We start from the raw sequence: 22,100 nt of genomic DNA on the forward strand, positions 1-22,100 counted from the left end.
TAATAGATGGCTATGTGGTTCTAACTGTAGATGTTACTCAGTGAGCAGGGGATCACCCAGTGGGGGGGTCTCCTATGTGCTTTGAAGAATGGTATTGGCTTAAGGATGTCCAGCATCGAAACATATGGGAGGGATATTCCAGAAGTAAGGGTGGAGGGTTATTGTGGAATCTTGTTTAGTTTTTGCTGCTATATCTGTAATGTCTACATTTACCCAAAATCTGTGCAGATCGAAATATTCTTGAAAGCCCTCTCTGCTCTTTTGTCAAATGTCTTAGAAAAAGAGGGTGCTGAGATTATTATATTGGGCGATTTCAATAGTGAATTTCTTGGATCCCAAATGGTACTATGAAAAGAACAGACTTGGGGCATCTTTAATGGCAAGGAAAAGAGGGAGGCAAAAAAGAGCCGAATTTAAAAGTTGGGACCTAATCCTAGCCAATGGAAACCTAAGGGAAGATAAACCCCCCGAATTTACTAGGGTAAACGGCCTCTCCAGATCCACTTTAGATTATGTATTTTTATCCAAATCTTTATTTTGGAAATGTGACAATTTAAAAGTGACTTTACTTAAGGAATCATGCATTAGTTTGGAAGCCAGCTTTATCGCATCGTTCAATGATTGCATTTTTATTTGGGCTCCAATGAAGATGGTGATCTCTGTAACCCAGCCACCTATGACAAGGCAATTCAAAGGGCCTTGGGCAGTCTATATCCGCTGAATCGGGGGAGTAGCAAGAATGCAAATACGAACCGAGGTTACAGGCACAAGTATGATAGCATGTCGGCTGAGAAAAAGAGGGAATTTAACAAAGCCTTGAGACAGCTAAGAAAATGTCCCTCAGACGATGAAGGAAAAGCAAGAACATTGAGACTTGAGTACAAAAATTGGGTCAAGGGTCACCGGTTTTTGCTTTATATCAACGATGCGGAAGCAATGCTCTGTTCTATTATTCATAAAATGCTCACTGCAAAGCCAGCCTGTTCCTTTGAATGTGTGGCAGACACATCTCTCCTCCCTTCATCGTGCAAATGAGGGGGTGGAGGGTACACCTGCGCTTAATAGCAATTGATCGGAACAGGTTAAGATTGATTTGTGGGTGATGAAGATGGCCATTAAGAAAAGTAAAGCCTCAAATGCTCTAGGTCCGGACGGCTTGGCAAATGCCACATTAAAATGGAACCCGAACCTTTGAGCAGTACTTTTGTATGTACTATTTTGCGAAATTGTAAAGACCAAAACTTTGCTATCCTCCTGGAAGAAAGCCAATATTGTAGTAATTTACAATAAGGGATACAGGGCCATTCCATCAAACTATCACCCTATCTCCCTCCATGATGCTTCCAGTAAAATCTTTGGGGCTGTTATTTAGGACCAAATGTGGGTGTGGGCAGATGGGAACAATGTTATTGATACATTTCAATCTGGTTTTCAGTCAGGATTCAACACCGCTCATAACTGTTTTGTAATCAATCTCCTGCAAATGCAGGTCAAACAGGAAAAGGGGTGTTCTATTGTACAATTTTGCACATCTCACAGGCATTTGACTGAGTAAACCGCAACGCTGGTGTGAAAAATTAAGGGAGATGGAATGTCCGATGGCCTTGGTAGATATTCTGATTGCGTTACATGCTGACACCAAGGTGAGAGTGCGCTTGGACCAAAAACGAAATTACACAAGGTGGGTGGGGAGCTGATGTGGACTGCACCATGGCTGTGTGTTGGCTCCATTCTTATATAGTCTATAGACCTGTGACCTGGGAGAGACTTTTAAACAAATTGGAAATGTTCCCCCAAAGCTAGGGAACCTGCCAATAAATTACCTGGCATACGCCGACGACTTAGTTTTATTTGACTTGACCCCCATTGGCCTACAAAGGGCACTAACAGTGACCAACAAATATTTTGCAGCACTGGATGTGAAATTGAATGTAAAAAAAGGAAAAACGTTTAATTTATCCTTAGCAAAGGAACGATTGGAAGTTGTCCAAACTTTCAAATATTTGGATTTGGGGATCGATATCAGCTCAAAGAGATCTATGCAGAATGACTGTGATTGAAGAATTAAAAAAACTAGATTGAACACCTCTGAAATGTTTGTGTTTGATATGTGGTTTGGCAGGTTCTCAGCTATTCCCATGGTGAAATATTATCATCAAAAAATGAGTTGCGCCTGATGTATGGAGTGGAATCAGGTTTATTGCCGAACATTTGGGTCCACTGGTGTGGAAAAGCCTACTCTCCCTTCCAAAGGGGTCGCCGATGTCTGTCATTAGACAAGAGGTAGGATTGGTTTTGTTGCAAGCACGGGCAGATTGGAAGTGGCTGCAACTTCTGAGATCTTTTCTGCTTCCACCACTGAATTATGTATTAGCAGAGTTGCACGCAGTGTTGTTTTGTAACTCCTCTAGAGTTTTGACAGAATGGTTCCAAGGATGCGCAACACCTTTGGCTGAGTATGATTTGAATCTTGAGAAACTGGTAACTGTGCACATCGATAAAAAGAAACTAACAACTTTAAATATGAAATAAGAGCACGCAATAATATGCCTTTCTATTTGAAACAACATCCATCAAGGAAACATCGTTGTGGAATGATACGTTTCAAATTGAATGCGATTCCTACCAGGGAAGTTATGGATCCAAGGCAGGGTATTGGGCGCTCTCTGCGGGTGTGTAGTTATTGCTCTGTACACATTGAAACAAGTCACCATCTTCTGCTAGAATGCCTGGCTTTGGTTGAAATCCACCTTAAGCTTTTTCGGTGCTTTGCCCCAGATGTAGATTTAGATTTTTATCAACACTGAGTAGATTTGGGCTACGATTTTAAACGGCTGTGAGTTATCATTGGCTATATCAGTTTTAAACAATTTTGAACTTGTATTGTGTGAAATGAAATGGACATTTTGTATATCTTTGAAATGTAATGACAGCAATGTCTAATGATGTGTGTGTTTTAATGATTTAATATGAATTGAATTATAATGCAATTAAGTTTTAACAATGTTTTTAGGGTTTTATCTTTGCAAAGGTTTCTTTTAACCAAATGCAAATAAATAAATAAAATAAATATATGGTTATTTCTTCCATCAAGCATATAGGGCAGGTTATCCCATAATAAGCTACGTTCATGTAGAATTAGTCCTATACTTTGAATTATTTTACCACTCAGCTATGAGGATTATTCTCCATATATTTACCCACGTGGCCCCTAGTTTCTATTTGATTCAAGAAGTAAGACTCTTCTAAAGTACTGAACATGTAACACTATGCACATGAAAGTTTCCTTTGATTGACCTGATAGTGTGTTCTTTTCCACTTGATTCCTCTGGGAGTTCAGAAGAACACGTAACCATCTTGCAGCCTTAATATTTAATTCACTTTAGGTACTTTTTTAACTTGAAAGTATATGTAAAAAACAATATGCTATTCATCAATTTCATTTAATTTTTAAATGCCCCGCAATGTACTATAAATGCAGAATAACATGCATAATACAGACTCTTCCTCCAGTCCGAACCATCCCCACCCCAGTTTCTCCCCCTTGCCTCTCCACAGCTCCAACCAGCCTCACTCACTAAATAGAGAGAGCCAAAACCTTCCCCACCTGCCAGAGACGCTTCTTGTGCCAAACTTCACTCAACAATTGTCACAAATTACACCACTGTGTATGTATTTCTTGTTACCTTCTGCAATTCCTATTAACTTAATACCTTATATATATAATTTTACAAAATATCTTTCATCATCTCTATCAATTTTAACTTCCTCACTTCTATATAGCATCCCATCTATACAGCATCAAAGGTCCATAAGAGTATGGTGGTATTTCTTAATAGAATACCACCTAAGTATGAGTTGGAATAAATATGGGCTATTTCCCCACCATATTTTCAATGTGCCCTATGCGATAAATATCTCATGCAATCTCAATTTACAATAAGGTGGTAGAAGGTGTTTAAAATACCACAGGTTTACTGTTACCACCACTACCCAAATGCTGTGTAGAAATGCCCGTTATCCATCCCTATCCCATTTCATCCTAATGTTTTCCCCCAAATTGCTTCTTTCCGTGCAGGCTGCTACACTTATTTCATGAATTATTGTAACTTGTATATTAGTGCCCCTTTGCTTTCTATCCATAGTTATGTAATTTACTGCATCCTGCGATTCTTACAAACTTGTTTTAAACGTATTTATTTTGTTTTATTATCATATGGTTATGATCTAACGTTTAACAAATTAAACAAGTTTTAAGAACAATACAAAAATGTAAAGGGATAAATATGATAAAAACAGTAAATACATGTACACATCTAGATACGAAAAAGAGAAAAAGCTTGCTGGACTACAATTAATATCATGGATCACTAGAAAAACATCGCATTAAATCTCCTTTGATGAGGGTACAAATCACACAAACAAATATGTCAATCGGTTCAAGCTGTTAAAAAGAAAGAAAAAAAAAACGTCCAATGTTTGCTCCAAGTTCAGTGCTCTTAAATAGCCGGTGACCGCTAGAACCAGGGAGGTTGTGTGGCCTCCCAAACAGAAATGCCAAAACGTGTCAACGCTATCCGGGGCCAACAGTGAGGCAAATGCATTTGAGGCAATTTAGATCTACCTGTGTGCTGTGCACACATAGTGGCTAAAGCCCTTTAAAAGGGTTAGTAAAGTACGTTAAGTAAATCTTTATTCAGAATATAAAATTCCATAAAAGAAACAAAATAATCCAAAATACATTAAAATAGTTAAAATAGGCATAAACATCAAACTACAAATCTGTGTCACATCTTGAGATTCATACAATAGTACAATTTATCAATTGCATACTACAGCCAGGTAATAAAATTAGATAAATGGACTAAAACAGGCTTTAATGGTTTGCACACTTTGTAAACCTCCCTTCCTTCAATATAGTTTTCCTGCTGTAATCTGCAACTTCAACAGAACATAACCTTTTCGTGCCAACTAGTACTATATTCGTGTCTGTCCCAAAATCTCTTGTGGAGCTTCAGTATATTTGACATAATTGGCATATGGCAATTCAAACTATGGGCCTCATTACGAGGTGGGCGCAAAGGGATATCGGGCACCGTGAATGACACCATTGCCGGTAATCCCTTTGCGCCCTATTCTGAGGTCCCTTAGCGGGTCCCTCCCTTAACGCCTGGTTTTACCAGGTGTTATGGACGGGACCCGTTAAGGGGCATCGGGGTCAATAACGGTACCACAGTTTGCGGTACCGTTATTGACGCCTTCCCATTGAGCCCTATGGGGGCTCAAATGGGAATGGGGAATGGCTTTTCCAATGGGGACTTACCGGTCCCGCCAAGGTCGGACTGGACCGGTAAGTCCCCATTGACACAGTCCCATTATTGGTGGTAGTCATGGCGCTAATAGACCTATGTCTCCCCTTAATAGGGTGCATTTATATGCTCAAGTGATTTCTACCACCAGCTTATTTTATATTCTACCAAAGATTATCATTCTATGATGTCTTCCAAAAAAAAAATAAGTATCCTTCATTAATCCTTTCATTAAATATAGCACACCTCAAGTTACTCATTCTTATCTGATTCTCTGTGCCCTCATGCTTAGCCTGCAACTGTCATCTATCTGATTACTGTAGAAACCCAACTTTAACTTAATTTCATCCACCTCTTCTCACATTACCATTGTCTTAGAGGCCAAAACCTGCACCTGTCTCATATGAGTGTCAGAGTTTTACCAGGTTGAACGTTGTCAGCTTTAACATTTTTGTAACTTCCAGTTCTTTACTGATTTTTCTTACCTCTGGTCTCATCTCCAATATCAATTACTCTGTCGAAGCATAACAGTTATAAATCTCAAAGATTGTATCCAGGCAATTATCCATTGTGCAGGCACTTTTAAATCCATGAAAGCCCTAGCGATGCAAGATTACATAAACGCAGACTGTGCTACCCTAATCATGTAATATCACACAATGGGCCTCAATACAAGTTGGGCGGTAAAGGTAAAATGCAGCGGTATCACCGTATAACCGCATTATAACACTGCCCAACTATACATTTGGCGGAAAGATGGAGGCTTCACCTCCAGCTATGAGTTGGCAGTAAATCCGCTGACTTTCTGCCAAATTTTGGCAGAATTAATGTCGGCAGAATTACCGCTGCAGAAATTCCACCAAAATCTCCAATTGAGTCCCAATAACTCAAAATAAATGGGGACCTATACCACCTACCGCCACTTGTAATCCGGTGGTAATACCAAGGCTACATCTCTCCTCTTGCTAGTTTCATGACTCATGCAACATGTTGGTTTGAATAAAATTCATGTTTTTAAAAATCATACTAAATTAGCAAAGCAATATTGCAGTGTTAAAACCTTTGCAGAGATCTTGAATAATATGTATTCAGGTAGAGTGAGGCTGCCTGTGTTAGGCACCTGAAGACAATTTATTCTGTAGCATTGAGATTCATAAATATTTTTACTCAGTCCAATAATCTAAACGTTGCATGTTAGCACATTGCATCATCCATTTCTATATGTAGTTCTCCTCATATGTTTGGCTGGTGTGTAAAAGGTTGTCTAATTCTTGCTCACATGGAGGAAGATTGACCTGTATAGCTTCCCTGAGGTTAGCCCAGAAAAGCCCATGCTTGCTGATATCTTTAGGCCACTCCAAATATGTTCTACGTGCCATGAGAGCCTTCAGTTTGTGATATCTTTTAGGAATTAAGTACGGTGGAATGGGCTCCAACAGGATTAGGATCAAGGAATTGGAGCTCTCACAAAAGAGTCTGTGATGAGCAAAATATAGCTCATAGTGACACCACTCGCTCTTCACAAAGTTAGGGGACAAAACAAATATGGATTTGTAGCTTTTCTCAATGCTGTTAATTATGTTCTCAACAATCCCTTTGCCTGGAACAAAATTCCTTTCATGTTGACATATCCGTATGGAACCATCTTCTTTTTGTAGCTTAGGTAAGAGGCTATTTTTGACCCAGCCTGAATCATGCTCACTGTAAGAGACAAAGGCATGAAATAACAAATCCCGTTGAAGATCTTGAGTAGTCATGTTCCTTACCCGGTACTTTGTTCGTATCCACTGCCACAGCATCCTAACATACCATGGCAGGTTAAAATATATACACAAAAAATATATGCACAGTACAAAGACCACAGTCGTGGTTAGAACAAACACAAGTAAAATGGTTGTATTGCAGGATAATTCAGACAAATTAAAGTTGTTGAGCAAAGTTCTCCTCATGTCTTCTGGATATTCACACCTGTACGACTTGGGCCAACCTATCAGTCTTTCAGGTGATGCCTTTACCTGGCTAATAAATTCTCTGATGTCGCAGTTGCAGAGGAAAGGATTGTTTCGGGCATCTATTTTTGTGACATTACGACATTTATGGGAGGAATCTGAAGAGGGGGATAATATAGAATTCATTTCCACATTCAGTATTGCAAGGCTGCCAAAGTTGCTGCAGTCAGGGAGGTCTGTTAGTCGGTTGGATGCAACATTCAGTTCCTCCAAAAATGTTAGAGATTTCAACACTTTTGGGATACTTGTAATTTGATTCTTTTGCAAATCAAGTATTTGGATGTTTGCTGGCAGGCATTCAAACACTGAGTCAGCTAGTTCATTTGATGACACATTTAGAATGACCAATGTTTCTGACCAGAAACATTCCTTGCTTTTCTCATACTGCAAGAAGTTCTTACTTACGTCTAAATACTTTAGAGATCTCATAGCGACAGTCATGGCACTCACTTTAGACAGATCTTCAAGCATGTTACTTTGTAGATGGAGTATTTCTAAATGGGACAAGGTCGTGCAATTTTGAAAAGTATCATCAGTGATTCTGTTTTCGGAAACATCCAACAAGTGGAATCTATTCGTTTCTGGAGGACAGTAGAAATATACGAGGTCAGAATCTGATAAGGTAAAGTTCTCAACAACCATTTCAGAAAACATTCTCACAGGGTGAATGCCGTGATACAGAGTTACTTTGTTAATCAGGTGCTTAATTGTCAGTTCTTTCAGGAAACTGCGGGAAAAGTCAAATTTGAAATATGGAAGCTCATACACTACTGTCATTCTATAGATATTTAAATACTGCACGCACGAGCAAAGAACAGATTGCAGGATAATGGTAATGTCAGCAAAAGACAATGTGATGTTGTGGAAAATGAGAGTCTTTATCCTGGATGATTTGCTTATCTGGCTTAGAGATTCTGTTGGATAATCACATGGAGCCTCACATTGAATGTTCGAGAGCTCCAATGTTCTAGAAGCATTGAAAGCATCCAGTAAAAGGGAATGCCCTTGTGTACTTGTTGGGACAGCAATATGGAGTTTGTTTGCATTTAGAACTTGAAGGCTTCTTTTTTCATAGACAGAGAGGTCCTCTAATCCCAGGAAGAGAGTTTCCAGTTCCAATTCCTTGATTTCCTCAAAATCAGAATGATGGATCTCTAAGGCACTCAAGCCCAGATACTTCATATCTAAAAGAAAACTAAATTCCCTGCAGGAGCTCAGTGTTGCAAACCTGTTGTAGGAAAGATCTAAATGTTTCAGATGCCCAGCGTGATGCAGTGAGTCGCAGCTCACACTCCGCAAGCTGTTGTGGGAGACATCCAGGTATTGCAAGTCACTGTTGAATGAGAAAATGCTGAAGTCTAGCTCTGTGATGAGATTGTGTGAAATGTTTAAAAAGTTAAGTTTAGACAAATAGCTGAAGTCAGACTGGAGCAGTGTAGATATGCTGTTTTCTGATAAATACAAAATGGTGGTCTGTGATGGCAGGTTATGTGGCACATTCCTGAGACGCTTCTCTGAATGATTTTCTAGAAAATCGTTCTTTCCGAATAAGGCACCCACAAGTAATGGTGCGAGCAGGAACACTTGTGCAGCAATGTAAGGAATCTGTTTCATGATTGGTTTTTCCAAAGCTATGCACTTTAATTGCTCATGTTTAATTCCTAGAAACAAGTAAAAAAACAAAGAAATAAACTTGTAAGTACATACATTCTTAATGGTATACAACGTAGAATAACACATACATGCGACATCCATTGTAAATCGTTGCTTAAAACCATTATACATGTAACAAAATAAGGCACACTTATTTTTAGATGGCAATGTAGAAATATTTTTCTGTTATGCCAGTTTATGTTTTCTTCAGCTTCATTTTGAATGCTTGACATGTATTCTTTTCCTACAAAAATTATATATAATAAATGAAAATTAAGTGTATTTTCATAGATTCATATGTAATACATTGTAAGAACTGTTGTAGAAAATGATGATGGGAGCGATATATCAATCATACGTCTAGAGAAAAGGACATAGTGAGTACATCAATTGTAAGAAATGTTTTATGGGGTATGTTGCGAATCCAGGGTATTTGTCTCTTCTCTTCTAATTGGAGCCAACCCCTTTGAAGTGAGGTAGATGAGTCTGCTAAGTAAGACCCTCCATAGGGGCCTGTGCAAGAGGGACCTCACTTGGACTGACTCCCCTCTTGATAAGGAATACATTGTCTGCCTACATGAAAATTGGACAGACTGTTGTTACTTCTGTTTTGACTCCACCAAACAGTGACATTTCTTCTATCTCTTTGCCTCCAGATAGAAGGTTGTAGGACTTTGGGTAGTCTAAGAGCCATGGCCTTGTTATAAAGAGATGTATTAAAAGAAAACTATAAGGAGACACTTTCTTTAGACCAAACAATTCCGAAAGAAAATTGAGAACTATTTTTATTTTATTGATAAACGCTGGAACTAGCAACAAACCCTCCAAGTGATTGGACCAGGCAGAAGCCATAGAAAGAGGTCATTGTTCTGGTCTCTCTTTTAGTTAAGTTTTCGGAAGGGGTAGGGCCAGATTAGTTGGATAGGATTTTGGATTAAGGACTGTTTTCCTTTTAGCACCATTAGTTTCAGTTTCTGGGTAGGGAACTTCACTGATAGAGAATGGGCAAGTTAGTGTTTTTCTGTTACTTTCAATAATGACCCTTAAACCATGTCAGCCAATGGTGGGAGTCCTTCTTCTGATTCTCCACAGGTATTCTAGACCTGATTTTGGCACAGTGTGCATAAATATTCACATGTTTTACATTGGGTCGCAGTGTACCTATATGTCTATTCAAGTAGTAGAAGCTATTACCAAATGATTATACATTTTAGCGACATTTTTATTGGCATGTGGGAGTAGAAACCCAGACACATCAGTGTGTTCCAGTAGTCCATGTCTCTTCATTAGGTAGGAAATGTGTGCTGGAAGAAACCAACTATTACATGCCACTCGTTGGCCCAGTTTCTTGAAGGTGATTGATGCCTTTAAATGGTTGGGAGTCTCAATAATCCAGAATTCTAGTTTACCTATAATGATAGTGAGTGCGAACTGGGAAAGAAGCTCTATCTATCAACAGTCACTCAGGAGAGCTCCGCTTGGCACAAGAGCCAGACATTCTAAGGGCTACAGATGATTTCTAGGTTCCTGTTCTAGAGCTCAGCAGGATGGCCTTTCCCCAATGCACCGAAATGGAATCGCCACAGTCGCTTTCAACTTGTCTGCACCTTAAAAAGGGACATCCTTTAGCCAGGTGTTAGGCAGAAACCTGTGCAGTTACCTCTGGGACCACTGCAAAAGATTTAAGACTACCGGTGTTTGGCAGTAAACCCACTTGGGAGCAGTCTGTACCACACAGATTCACTTGGTAGCTGTGGCTGAGCAGTCAGACTTCCCTCAAGAAGAGTTAGGCAGTATACAGAGTATTCACAATAGGTCAAGAGAACACAATAGAACAAGTAAACACTGACCAGGGCTTGGTGTAAAAGAGATATAATTATTTATTTAAAACCACATCTAGAAAAACACACAGGCACTAATAGTAAGCAATTCAAAAACACGGTCACTAAAAGATATACACTCCCTTAAAAGAATATTAGACAAGTCTTAAGTAAAGCCCCACTTATTTTCAGACAGCGGTGAGCGCTTAACGTAGATGGCACTCTAATAATTCGTTTTAAAAAGGGAGAGAAAAGCAGAGAATAAATTGAAACAGATCCCAACGCTTTTACAAGAACATGACACAAGAGGAAGGCAACCGTGAAGTTAGAGTTCAATAGGCCAGATCCACTTTAAGAGGATCCAACGAAATGTGTCCAAGGTCACACGGTTGCAGTGCACAAAAGTCTTGTAATGGTTCAAAAGGAGTTGGACCAAAGAAAGGGACCAGTTAGAGGGTCAAGGCGGCCAGCCCAGTCCAGAAGGTTAAGGGGTTATTATTACCTTGTAGCAATCTTTAGAAAGGGAGGCCTGGCGGACACAGTACCTTAAAAGTGGTGAGAACACTCCAGCGGGGGCAGTTGCTCCTGGCAGCGGATGCAAGTCGGTGCTTCATCCAGGGGAAGAGAGGATCTCGTCGTGGAGGAAGACAGAAGTCCGTTGCACTGCCAGGGAAGAAACCAGCCACAGAGTTTCTCAGGTACAAGGAGCGGTCCGTTGATTCGCGGTTCAGTGGTGAGTGGCTATCCGGCCGCCGGGGTGCTTGGCACGGGCAGTTCGACCACAAACCGGTCTGGGGTGCGAAGAAAGAAGGTAAAACTGGTTGTGCCCACCAGTCAGGGGAAGAAGCCTCTCCAGCCGGGAGATCTTCTCTGTCGTCGGGAAGTGGTGAGTCGGTTCCGCAGGGCTCCACCGGTGGTGTCGTCGTGGTAGGGCGGCTCAGCTTCTCCCTCGTCGGATTCTCAGGTCCTGTGGCGACTTCTGAAGTTCCAGTCCCCAAAGCCCTGCTTTTATACAGCATACCCCCATTCACTCAGCCTAGCTGTCAATCAAACATGCTAGGCCAATCACACAAGAGTGCGAGTTGAGTTACCAAGGTAACTCAGTCCAGGGTGCCTAAACCCCCTCCCACACCCCCTGTGGTACCCAGACAGAGTGGCACCACTTTTGGAGGCTTCTGTGGAGAAGCCCGCCAAAAAGTGGAACAAAGGGCTCGACTTGGGTTGGAGTCACAGAAGAGAACACAAACGCCATTTTAGAATCGAGTCCTGGCAAAAAATGCCAACCGGCGAATTAATATTAATTAAATAAACTGGCGGTATGTTCGAGGCTATGAGAATTAAATAATTAAAGTTGGTAGCTTCGAACAATGGGAAAATCCCATAGAAAAATATTCGTGGTCGAATATGACATGTAGTTTCCACTGCCACCAGCCAAAACTCGATCAGGGGGGACAGAGACGTGCCCCCTCGACTAACAGACCCCGGGGCAATCGAATTGCCCCGACCAGTACGTCCACAATATGATGGTTTGTACTGGTTTTTGTTAAGAATTTGGGACTAGTAAAGCCAATGGTGACTTTACATGCCCTGGGAGACAGTAGTCAGTCCCAGGGTATGGAGTGTATGGTGGGGTGTCACTATGACACCCCTGTGTTACTGCACGGAGGGTGCTGTGTAACACACATAGTAAAAACACATGAGACCCTATGGAGTAAAGGACCCCATAGCCCATAAAACACATTACCAGTCAAAGGAACACCATACATCATGTCCAAGAGTGGGAGAAAAAGAGTCTCACTCTTGGCAGGAGGAAAAAACAAACTCCAGAAATCCAGCAAAGCTGCTGGGGGACTCACTAGGTTAGGAAATTCAGCCTAAAGAGAGAATTCTCCCTAACACCAGGATAATCAACTTAAGGAAAGGTTTTGCGCCGTTTGTAGTGACTCCTCTGTTTGCCGTGGCAGAGGTCCGAGTGTTGGGGTAGAGCCCTTTTGTATTGCCAGTGCTTCCTTCTCATGTATTGCCAATAACTGTGTTCCAGCTGTAAAGAGACATAAGTGAACAAAGTGACATCCTCTTTGTTTACAGATAACATGACAGCTCTTTTCATCTGTATAAAGATTCTCAGGACTCAGAAATGCGAGAGAGAAAAGATATTAGGGATATGAATACAGATTTTATTTGCAAGATATTATTGGCATTTGGGGACAAAAGATAATGTATCATAAAGGGATCCAGGATGGATGCCTGATCATACTATGTAGAATTTGTGGTGACTGGTCCATGGGGTACTGAAGGACAAAAGGAGCTCCAAGTAAAAGATTTGTTTTAATCCATCACCGAAAATTCTCCCTGATCTAGTCTGAAATCAGAATTTGAGTTGACTAAGAATATCACTCCTGGATCCAAAGAAATGCAACTGTGTCCAACACATCTTGAGGCCGGTCAAAGGTGTACTACCTTTATGCGTGAATCTCTCTTTGTCCTTCCTGAAGATCAATACCTGAAATGGGGGTACATGTGCTTGATGACCATCACTTCTTTGGTGATTAAAGGACCCAAACACCCAATTTGGTTTCCAAAATGACTCAAATGTTACTGCCACCTCCACATGAATTTTGACACCTCCCCAACACTGCTACCTGCTATTATCACCTTTACCTCCTTCTGGCATCAATCCCTACTGCTCCCTCTACCCCTGCAACATCTGAAACCTCCATCTGCTGCTCCATATATTGTTCTCAAACTTCTTCCAAATGCCCTCCACAATATCCTTCAAAGACGCAAACTACCTGTATGAGCTGCCTCTATTTTATACTTTGCTGGGCAGGACCTCTTTCCAAGGTCTGCAGGTGTGCTGCCAATGTATGTATGCCTATGATTGTTTGTTCCTTATTTCCTGAGGGGGTTTCACTGGGATTTCTGAAGATGGGTCCAAACCTATAATGGTTGGGCCGACCATTTTGTTATCATTCTCTAAACTGTTCTTATGGTGTACGATTGAGAGGAGGCAATTGTGCAAGAGGTTCTCGGACTGTGAGGTTCACAGACTCCCTGAGCCCAAAGAAATTGTATGTGCATCTGCAGCTTATGGGTAGGCTCCTGACAATTAGAATTAATTTGTTATATAAGCGTCCCTGGCCTGTTCAAGTTGAACAGACATTGCTGGAAAGATTGTAAGCACATCCATGGCCCTGTGGAGAGGTCTGGCTGAGCTGGACAGTTTTTCAGTTAAAGACATCCCTCACCATGACTCTGGCACTCTCAGTACTGTAATGCAGGTTAGGATGGTTCAGGGTTGTCCTACATACTCTGCACTGCCCTACTGCCATGGTATTGGAGAGGGTTGATCTACTTGTGATTGTCCCTGAGTGTTAGACCACGACATTGCCTGCAGTCTCTTTGGGATAGACGGCGTAGGTAATACCAAGCACAGCATTTTCCCAGTGTTCAATTGCCATTCACAAAATGCCCCCCATGTTTTTCACGTTCTGTTGATACTCTCCAGAGGAGGAGGCTGATCAACCCGGACATTAAAACACAAGCTCCGACTCAACGCGGTGCATCACAACTTTCCTGTTGCCGGAAATGCTCTATCAGAACTGTCCTTTCATTCCATTCTGACTTCTAACCAGTTTCCTCCACTTCCCTGGTCGTTCCTTTCTCTATTCTCGTTTTCTCGATTTTCCATGTTGTTCCTCATTCTGCAGTCCTGCTTGCTTCCTTTCGCCCTGTTCTGGCTGACCTACATCTGTGGTGTATTCGAACTTCTCATCATCCCATCTGCCACCTGCATTCTACGCTGTTACCCTGCTTCTCAGAATATCCACCTGAACCTCAGACCATTTGGGAATTACCCTTGAACTTTCCTTAAGCTACGGACACTACTACAATACCAAGGTTTTGTCACTCCATTGGAGTTTTTCCTTTGGTCTGACCTCTCCTATTGCCCGGCCAGTCTGTATCTATCCAGATACCCCTGGCATCGGGAGAGGAAAGACCTTTTTTCCACCAAAGAAGAACCACTGCCAAGAAACAGGTAAAGCTTAAATCTGAAGCTGAGCACATTTTAGAGACACATGAATTGTGACCAAAGAATCCTCACCAAAGTGCCCTTGGCTCGTCCTGCACTGGCTCGTGGTAGCACACCGGTTAATTAATCACTTCCACTTCCCAGAACCAGATAGCAGGCTTTATCAAATATTTCCACCCTCTCCCTCTTGGGCCTTCTGCAGATCACCAATGGGGAATCTAGTAAAGTGGCCTGCATTGGCCTTGGGCCAACTCCCTTTGGACAACTGAAAGGGTGCATTATGAAAGGGCAAAACAAGTATTGTTGTCTTTGCCTAGTATCTCTTTCCCCCACGCTATCCAGGTCAAAGGGACATTGTTGATGGCTAATGTAAATTTATGCCCAGCTAGATAGTATTTGAGGGGCTGCATGGGGCACCAGATATCCAGGCATTCCAGTTCAGTGGTTGCATAATTCCTTTCATGAAATTGAAGCTTTTGGCTAATGCATAGGACTCCATGAGGGGATTTTCCATCATAACCGCCATCGGCATTGCCGGTGGCGGTAGTGAGGGCTTTTTTGGCCAGTAGGGCACCTGTCTTACCTCTAGGATTTAGCTGGAGGTAACCCAGGTGCCCATTGGCAAACCCATAGTCGGGCGGTCCGGTAAAATGCCAGCCCGTTCGGGGATACTGGCATTTTCTTACCAGACCGCCCAGCTCGGAAAGAGGCCTCTTGTTCCATTGTGTTGTTCAATTGAGATATTACTGCCCCTAGACCCACCTTGAAGGTATTTGTCTGTAGGATAAATGTTTCTGAAAGGTGTTGCATAATTTCAAAGGATGGATGACATTGTTAACACTTTCATAGACAAAAGGCTGTCTCAGTCAACTGTATTTGGTTGAACTTTGACCTCTTTAACTGGACAGTTAGTGGTCTACAGCTCATTGAAAAATTTGGTACAAACCGTCAATAGTAGCCGACGATGCACAGGAAAGTTCGCAAAACTTTGTTTTAACGTGTTGGCGTTGGTTGCTTGTGCTTGCATGATTCCTTTTCTAACTTGAAAGCCTAGATACTTTATTGAAGACTGAAGACAAATCCAAGAGACACTTAGATGGATTACCATTGAGATCAGCCTTTCGTAAGCTGTGGGAAACCAGAAACAGATATTTCACATAGTTACCCTAGCGATTGCTAAAGAGTACAATGCCATCCAGGTATGCCCCTGGAAAAGCTTCAAGATGTTAGAGGACTACCTTCATCACCCTCTGAAAAGCGGTTGGTGCACCATGTAAGCCGGGGGGGTAACACTGGAAATTGGAAATTCCTATCAGTGTAATGAAAGCTGTCTTTTCTCGTTCTTCTGGGGTCAAAAGTATTTGTCAATACTCCTTTGTTAGATCAAGAGTGCAGGTATATTCTGCTGCCCCAATCTGCTCAATCATTTTGTCTACCTTTGGCATGGATAAACATAGATCTATATGATTTTGTTCACTTACAATAATCTATGCAAAACCACCAGCTTCCATCCTAAAGGTACCGGGTGCTGGATACCTCGTATTAGAGTCCCGCAGGATCAACACGTGGCCTTGACATTGGTTGCAGCATCAAGAAAGTCCCAGTGACAAGAAAAAAAGGTTAGGGGTACTACTGCCAAAGACTGAAAGTGTCTGTTTTGCCCGTCAAGGAGGTGGCCCTCATCAAGATAGCGAGGGAAGACCAGATGACCACAGTCCTAGTGAGTAACCTAATTACTACATTATGTGACACAGACTTAAATCTGGTAATGAACTTTTAAACTGTCTCAAGTTGTCTGCTGATCCCTCGACATGACAATACACAGTGCCGCAAATGATGAACTGTAGGGACACATATAGCCAATAGTCATGTTATGTTTCGGGAGTAAGCACACCGTCATGGTTGTAACAGAGTTTCATGACTACTGGAGTAATAACCATGTGTACACACACACAACACACACCAACAATGGCACTAGAAGCTCCAGACTTATGGTACAAAAGAGCATGAATAGTCAATGGCCACTTGCATGAGTGTTCCATACAGCAACATCATTATGCATAGGATAGCACTCATGATTTGTATTTATTTTACTTTTATTTGTTATTGTTTATAGCGTGAACCCGGCCCGAATGGCAGCAGAGCGCTTTACAGAGTTCAGGAGAAGCCAAAGGCTAGCATCGAGCTAGTGTTTTTAACAGTAACGCAGTACTGTGGGGGATTGTCTGGGTTTCAGTCCCGGGGGAGGAAGCGTTGAAAGAGCCATGTCTTCACGATTTTGTGGAACTGCATGATGAAAGGGGCAGTATGAGCCTTCAGGGGGAGTAAGTTCCAGAGGGGTGGGGCATAGCAGGAGAAGGACTTCTTTCTGGTCCTTTCCTTATGGATAAGTGTGGACTAAGCTTTTGATGGTCAAGCTACGGGAGGTGTGGGATCCTCCTGAGACATGGAGTTTGGCTGCCAGGTAAGAGGGGGTTCCTTTGGAGACTGCATTGCATGTGATTCACGTGGGTTTACTGAGAATCCTTGCAGGAGGGGGAGCCAGTGGAGATCACGTAGGATGGGGGTGATGTGGTTGAATCTATGAGCACCCACAATAAGATGGGCTGTGCCGTGGTGGGCAGCCAGGTATGTGGCTGGTAGCCCAGCAAGGAGGGTGTTACCCGCATGAATGTGTGAGATGAACAGTGCCTGAACTAATGTACGGAATTTAGCAGGGGGATGAAGGGTTTGATTTTCCTAAGTGTGGAGATTTGAGCCATGCAGTGTGGGCTTTATTGGCCACATGTTTTTGGAGGGAGAGACCGCTATCGATAAGCAAGCCTATGGATTTGGCTGAGTCGGTCAGTTTGGGGGTGAATCTGTCTAGGTTCATGTTGTCGAGCAAGTTTTGAAAGATCTGTTGTTTGAACGGGAGCGCTGGTAAGATCAACTCAGTTTTAGTGAGGTTGAGTTTTAGGTAGGCAGATGACATCCAGGTCTTGATGGTGTCCAAGCAGCAGCAGAGACGAGAGATATCTTGAGGGCCAGTAACCTTAAGGTACAGCTGCCTGTCATCAGCGTACTGGTGGATGGAGATGCTGGGGCCATTTAAGAGGCTACCCAGGGGTTCCATATAAAAGTTGAAGGTAATGGGTGACAGAAATGGAGCCCTGTGGCGTGCCACAAGATACCGGTAGGCATTTGGACTTGAACTGCCCCATTGGGATGGCTTGGAATCTGTTGGCGAGGTATGAGGAGAACCAGTCAAGGACCTTTCCTGTGAGGCCCATTCTGGTAGTGAGGATCGAGATGAGCGTGGGGTGGTCGACCGTGTCGAACGCTGCTGAAGGGTCAAGGAGGATGAGGAGGCAGGAGTCATCTCTGTCCGTAAGATGAAGTGCGTCATCTATCACCTGAATTGTGGCAGTTTCCGTGCTACATTTGGGGTGGAACCCTAATTGGTAGTCGCGGAGGAGGCAGAGTTGGTCAATTTTGGCTAGCAATTGATTGGCTACAGCCTTTTCAATGAGTTTCCCTATGAAATGGAGGCTCGTGATGGGTCTGTAGTTTGCTAAGTCATCAGGATCGAGTGAGTGCTTTTTCAAGAGGGGGCGAATCAGCCTGTTTTTAGAGAGTCCAGGAAGGAGCCTTCGACGAGAGAGGGATTGTCGATATTAAGGAGTATGTTGAGGGCGTGGCCTCGGAGCTGTTTGATGATGGAGGCTGGGAGGAGATTGTCCGAGTAGGCTGTGATTTTGAGGGATGCAAGGGTGTCAGGTCCTTAATGGTGAGAGGGGTGAAGTCTCACCAACGGGGAGGTTCCCGGTTGAGGGTGGCTCCTTGGAGGCCTTTGCGGAGTTGACAAAGTCCCTGATTTTGGCAATTATATTGAGGAAGAAGCTGTTAATGCTATTGCATTTCACCTGTGAAGCCGGGACCTTGTGGTCCGGGGTAGGCCTGGCGCAGTGTATGACTATGTCGAAGAGGGTTCTGCTACTATTAGGGGGACTCTCAATTGCAGTGGCATAACAAGCTGCTTTGGTGTCAGTAATCAGCTTTTTGTGCAAGGTTCACAGGGTTTTGAGTGAGGAGAGATCCTCCGTATGGCGGTGATGTGTTAATAACCTGGCTCATGGGTGGTTTTGTATTGTAGATTAGTGTCCTTTTGCTTCAAATACTGCCTTTGACCAGCTACCAAACAGGCATGTAATATTTGCCTGATGCATTATTTCCAATAGATCTTCATATTCTTTTTGACTGTCAGCTTCCTGTTTACTTGATTATAAACTCTGTGTTATGCGACTCCCAGACAGAGGTACGCTCACTAAAATATTTTGTAATTTGTGTTTGTCAGACATTACTTTTGAGTAATTAGTAATTCTTTTCTTGTTTATTATAGGGTGTGCCTGGATGTGGTTCTGAGCCTCGGTCACAGCAAGAGCTGGTATAACTAATCCAGCAATATGCTCTTACCCCGTTTGGTGGTTGATACATTAAGGCTTGAGTGTTGTGGTCGTTAAAGTCACTTCCTCAACGGTTATAGCAGTTTCGTAACTGGAAAAACCTCCTTTGCTACGATAGTATATCTTGTTTTCGTTAAATAAAGTCCAACATTTTGCTACTTCCTCACACCTGTCTCTTATGCCATTTTAACACAAATGTGTTTGTAAAGGGCCCAGATGTATCGAAGTGCCCTCACTGGATGAGGGCCTCAAAAACTAGAGTTCCTATTTGCGAGTGCCTCCATGAAATTAGTGCTGAATGATAAAAGGTTAATCTGATAAATGCTCCTGAGTTTGAACCAACAGTGTAGATAGGATAGCTACTGTAGAAACCTCCACAATGGCGCTGCCTGAAGGAGAGAAAGAAGTTGGCTGGGGTCCTCGTTGCACAACGGGTGATAAAATGGACTATCACGAGTCAATGACAAATAACTGTAGCCAATGCAACACATTCACAATGATACAAGGTAATGGGAGACTGGATATGTCAACAAGAATGAGAGCAAACCTAAGAAATGATTACCAACACCAGTGTAGCAGGGTGATCTTCCAACACACCTTATAGGGAGACAGGTATAGGCGGGCACACAATATACAGCTTAACCCCTCACTTATAACTTAACCCACCTCTTACCTGTCTCCAAACCTCGCTCTCATGGGTTTGAGATCACCATGGTGTACTTCACTATAAAGAAGGTAAGGGTAGGGGAGATCATGAGGTTAGGACAGGTAGGTTCCCCAAATACCCCTAAGGAGAAAACACAAGGTTAGAGTAACTGGAGCACAAAAGGAGAGGCGGACAAAAGGAATGCTGGTGTACAGTTCTTTTTAGTTGGTAAAAGCTTTCTTATATACTTTTCCAGTATACCATCAGGGTTTTGTGAGTTTTGTACAAAAAGGGGCAAAACACAAACCACTAAATATAACTTAAATTACTCCTAAGCAGCTGCGTTACAAATGAAACACAAAAAATAGAAAAAGAGTCCCTTAGAAAATATAATATGTCCTTAAAAATATATACAAAGTCTATACGGTGCACTGTATTAATAAACTATTTTAAAAGACGTTACTTGTAAGACAACCTGGCCAGGGCTGTCTCAAGGTCTTTGCTGCTTTCTTTTTATTCTTCTTTCTTCCTGCTTTCCTACGCTCTTCTGTGATGGCTTTTGGGGCAGCAGCGGCAACAACAACAGTGTGTGGGCCCCAAAGTATTTATATGAGCTGGGCTGCGTATGTCAGATGCAGCCCATCACACACAGTGAACGTGGGGGGCCCCCCACTATTCACTCCACCTAGGCCACGTCTGCCAGGTGTGGCCCAGGGAGTTCAGGTGGGCCACCTGAAAGGGGATGGCCCTTAATTTAAGTTCAGCCCCCAGGAGGGGTGAAATACACATTTTGGATACTCCCCTGCTATGGGGAGCGCCAGTCGTTAATAATGGCCGGGTCCCAGGTGCTGGGATGCCATTGGGGGGGGGGTGGAAATGCTTACAGGCACTCTCCTGCTAATCATGCCAACATAAAGGCCCGGGTTAAAGAGGTCACATCTGTACTGAGCGGAACACCTCCAACCCTGTTGAAGGGTTTCTCCAACTGTCACCGGCACTCTGCTAGCACCGATGACTGCTTTTTTTCTTTAGAGCAAAGGGACCCTTGTGTGCCCACGTGCAAGGGTCCCTTACTCTAACCTTTGTCTCTAACCTTTTTCTTTCTTCCGGGTCCTCGGCGCGGCTCGTGTCAGGGACCTGAATTTCTTTTTCTTTTATTTTGGGATCCACTGTGCAACTTCACATGCTGGGGATCCCGTCTTTCATTCCCCCAACCATTACACCAGGGATGGAGGCCAACAATAGTTTTAGTAAAAATGAATAGGAATAATTTAAAACAAGGTAAATGCAAATGATACACAATCAGGCAGAATAATATTCTTACTGGTAACATGGGCAAGATGTTAAAGTAGTATTTACACATATCAGTGGGGTAACCCTTAAATTGGATGGAATACTACACAGGCAGCATAAATTCAGACAGTTCAAAATATGCAGGAAGTATGCAGGGGAATATTATCGATACCGGGGCAATTGAATTTGTTTAAATGGAAAAGTGCACACTTTAACTTCAACAGGGAAACTGGGCCTCATTATGACCCCGGCAGTAGCTGTGCCTGGCTTTGAGGATTACCGGGGCATTACAGCTGCGGCAGTCCTGGAAGCCAGGCGCCGGAAAAAGTAAGTCCCCATTCCCATTCGAGTCCCATAGGACTCAGTGGGAATGGGGAAGACGGTAGCACCAGCACTGGACGGCACCCTCCCGCAGAACTCGGAGTGTGCCGGTCCGGTAACAATGGTGCTGGTAGTTTACCAGCACCGTTGTTACCGCGACCGGCACACTCATAATGAGGCCCACTGAATCAACTTTCTTTCATAAATCCACAAACACAATGGGCCTCATTCCAAGATTGGAGGCAGCCATGGCGCTAATAGCGCCATGGCTGCCTCCAATAACGGTACCGAGTCTGCCCTCATTCAATGGGGACTTACCGGTCTAGTCGGACCTTTGCGGGACCAGTAAGTCCCCATTGAAAATACCATTCCCCATTCCCATTTGAGCCCCCATAGGGCTCAGTGGGAATGGAGAAGGTGCAAATAACGGTACCGCAATTTGCGGTACCGTTATTTGCTCCCTGGACCCTTTGCTAAGGTAAAACCAGGCAGCCTTAGCGGGATCCGCAAAGGGACCTCGGAATAGGGCGCAAAGGGATTATCGGCACCAATGTCCTTAACGGTGCCCAGT

General features: G+C 42.9%; 1 protein-coding gene across 6 annotated transcripts in view; it reads right to left on the minus strand.

The window, feature by feature from the left end:
• Window positions 1-4,181: 4,181 nt before the first annotated feature.
• The window catches only part of LOC138516572 (toll-like receptor 1), a 236,469-nt gene continuing 218,550 nt past the window's right edge, over window positions 4,182-22,100 (minus strand). For 5 of the 6 annotated variants that reach the window (XM_069631805.1, XM_069631807.1, XM_069631806.1 and 2 more), the window contains one exon: window positions 4,182-8,979. In XM_069631805.1, the coding sequence (XP_069487906.1) occupies window positions 6,527-8,932 (2,406 nt within the window). In that variant the 5' untranslated portion in view covers window positions 8,933-8,979 and the 3' untranslated portion in view covers window positions 4,182-6,526. Of the gene's footprint in view, window positions 8,980-15,770; window positions 15,899-22,100 lie in introns of those variants that run through there. The other variant, XM_069631809.1, reaches the window with a different exon arrangement.

This window comes from Ambystoma mexicanum, chromosome 6q (assembly GCF_040938575.1).
Source record: "Ambystoma mexicanum isolate Mex_15411 chromosome 6q, UKY_AmexF1_1, whole genome shotgun sequence".
Taxonomy (NCBI): domain Eukaryota; kingdom Metazoa; phylum Chordata; class Amphibia; order Caudata; family Ambystomatidae; genus Ambystoma; species Ambystoma mexicanum.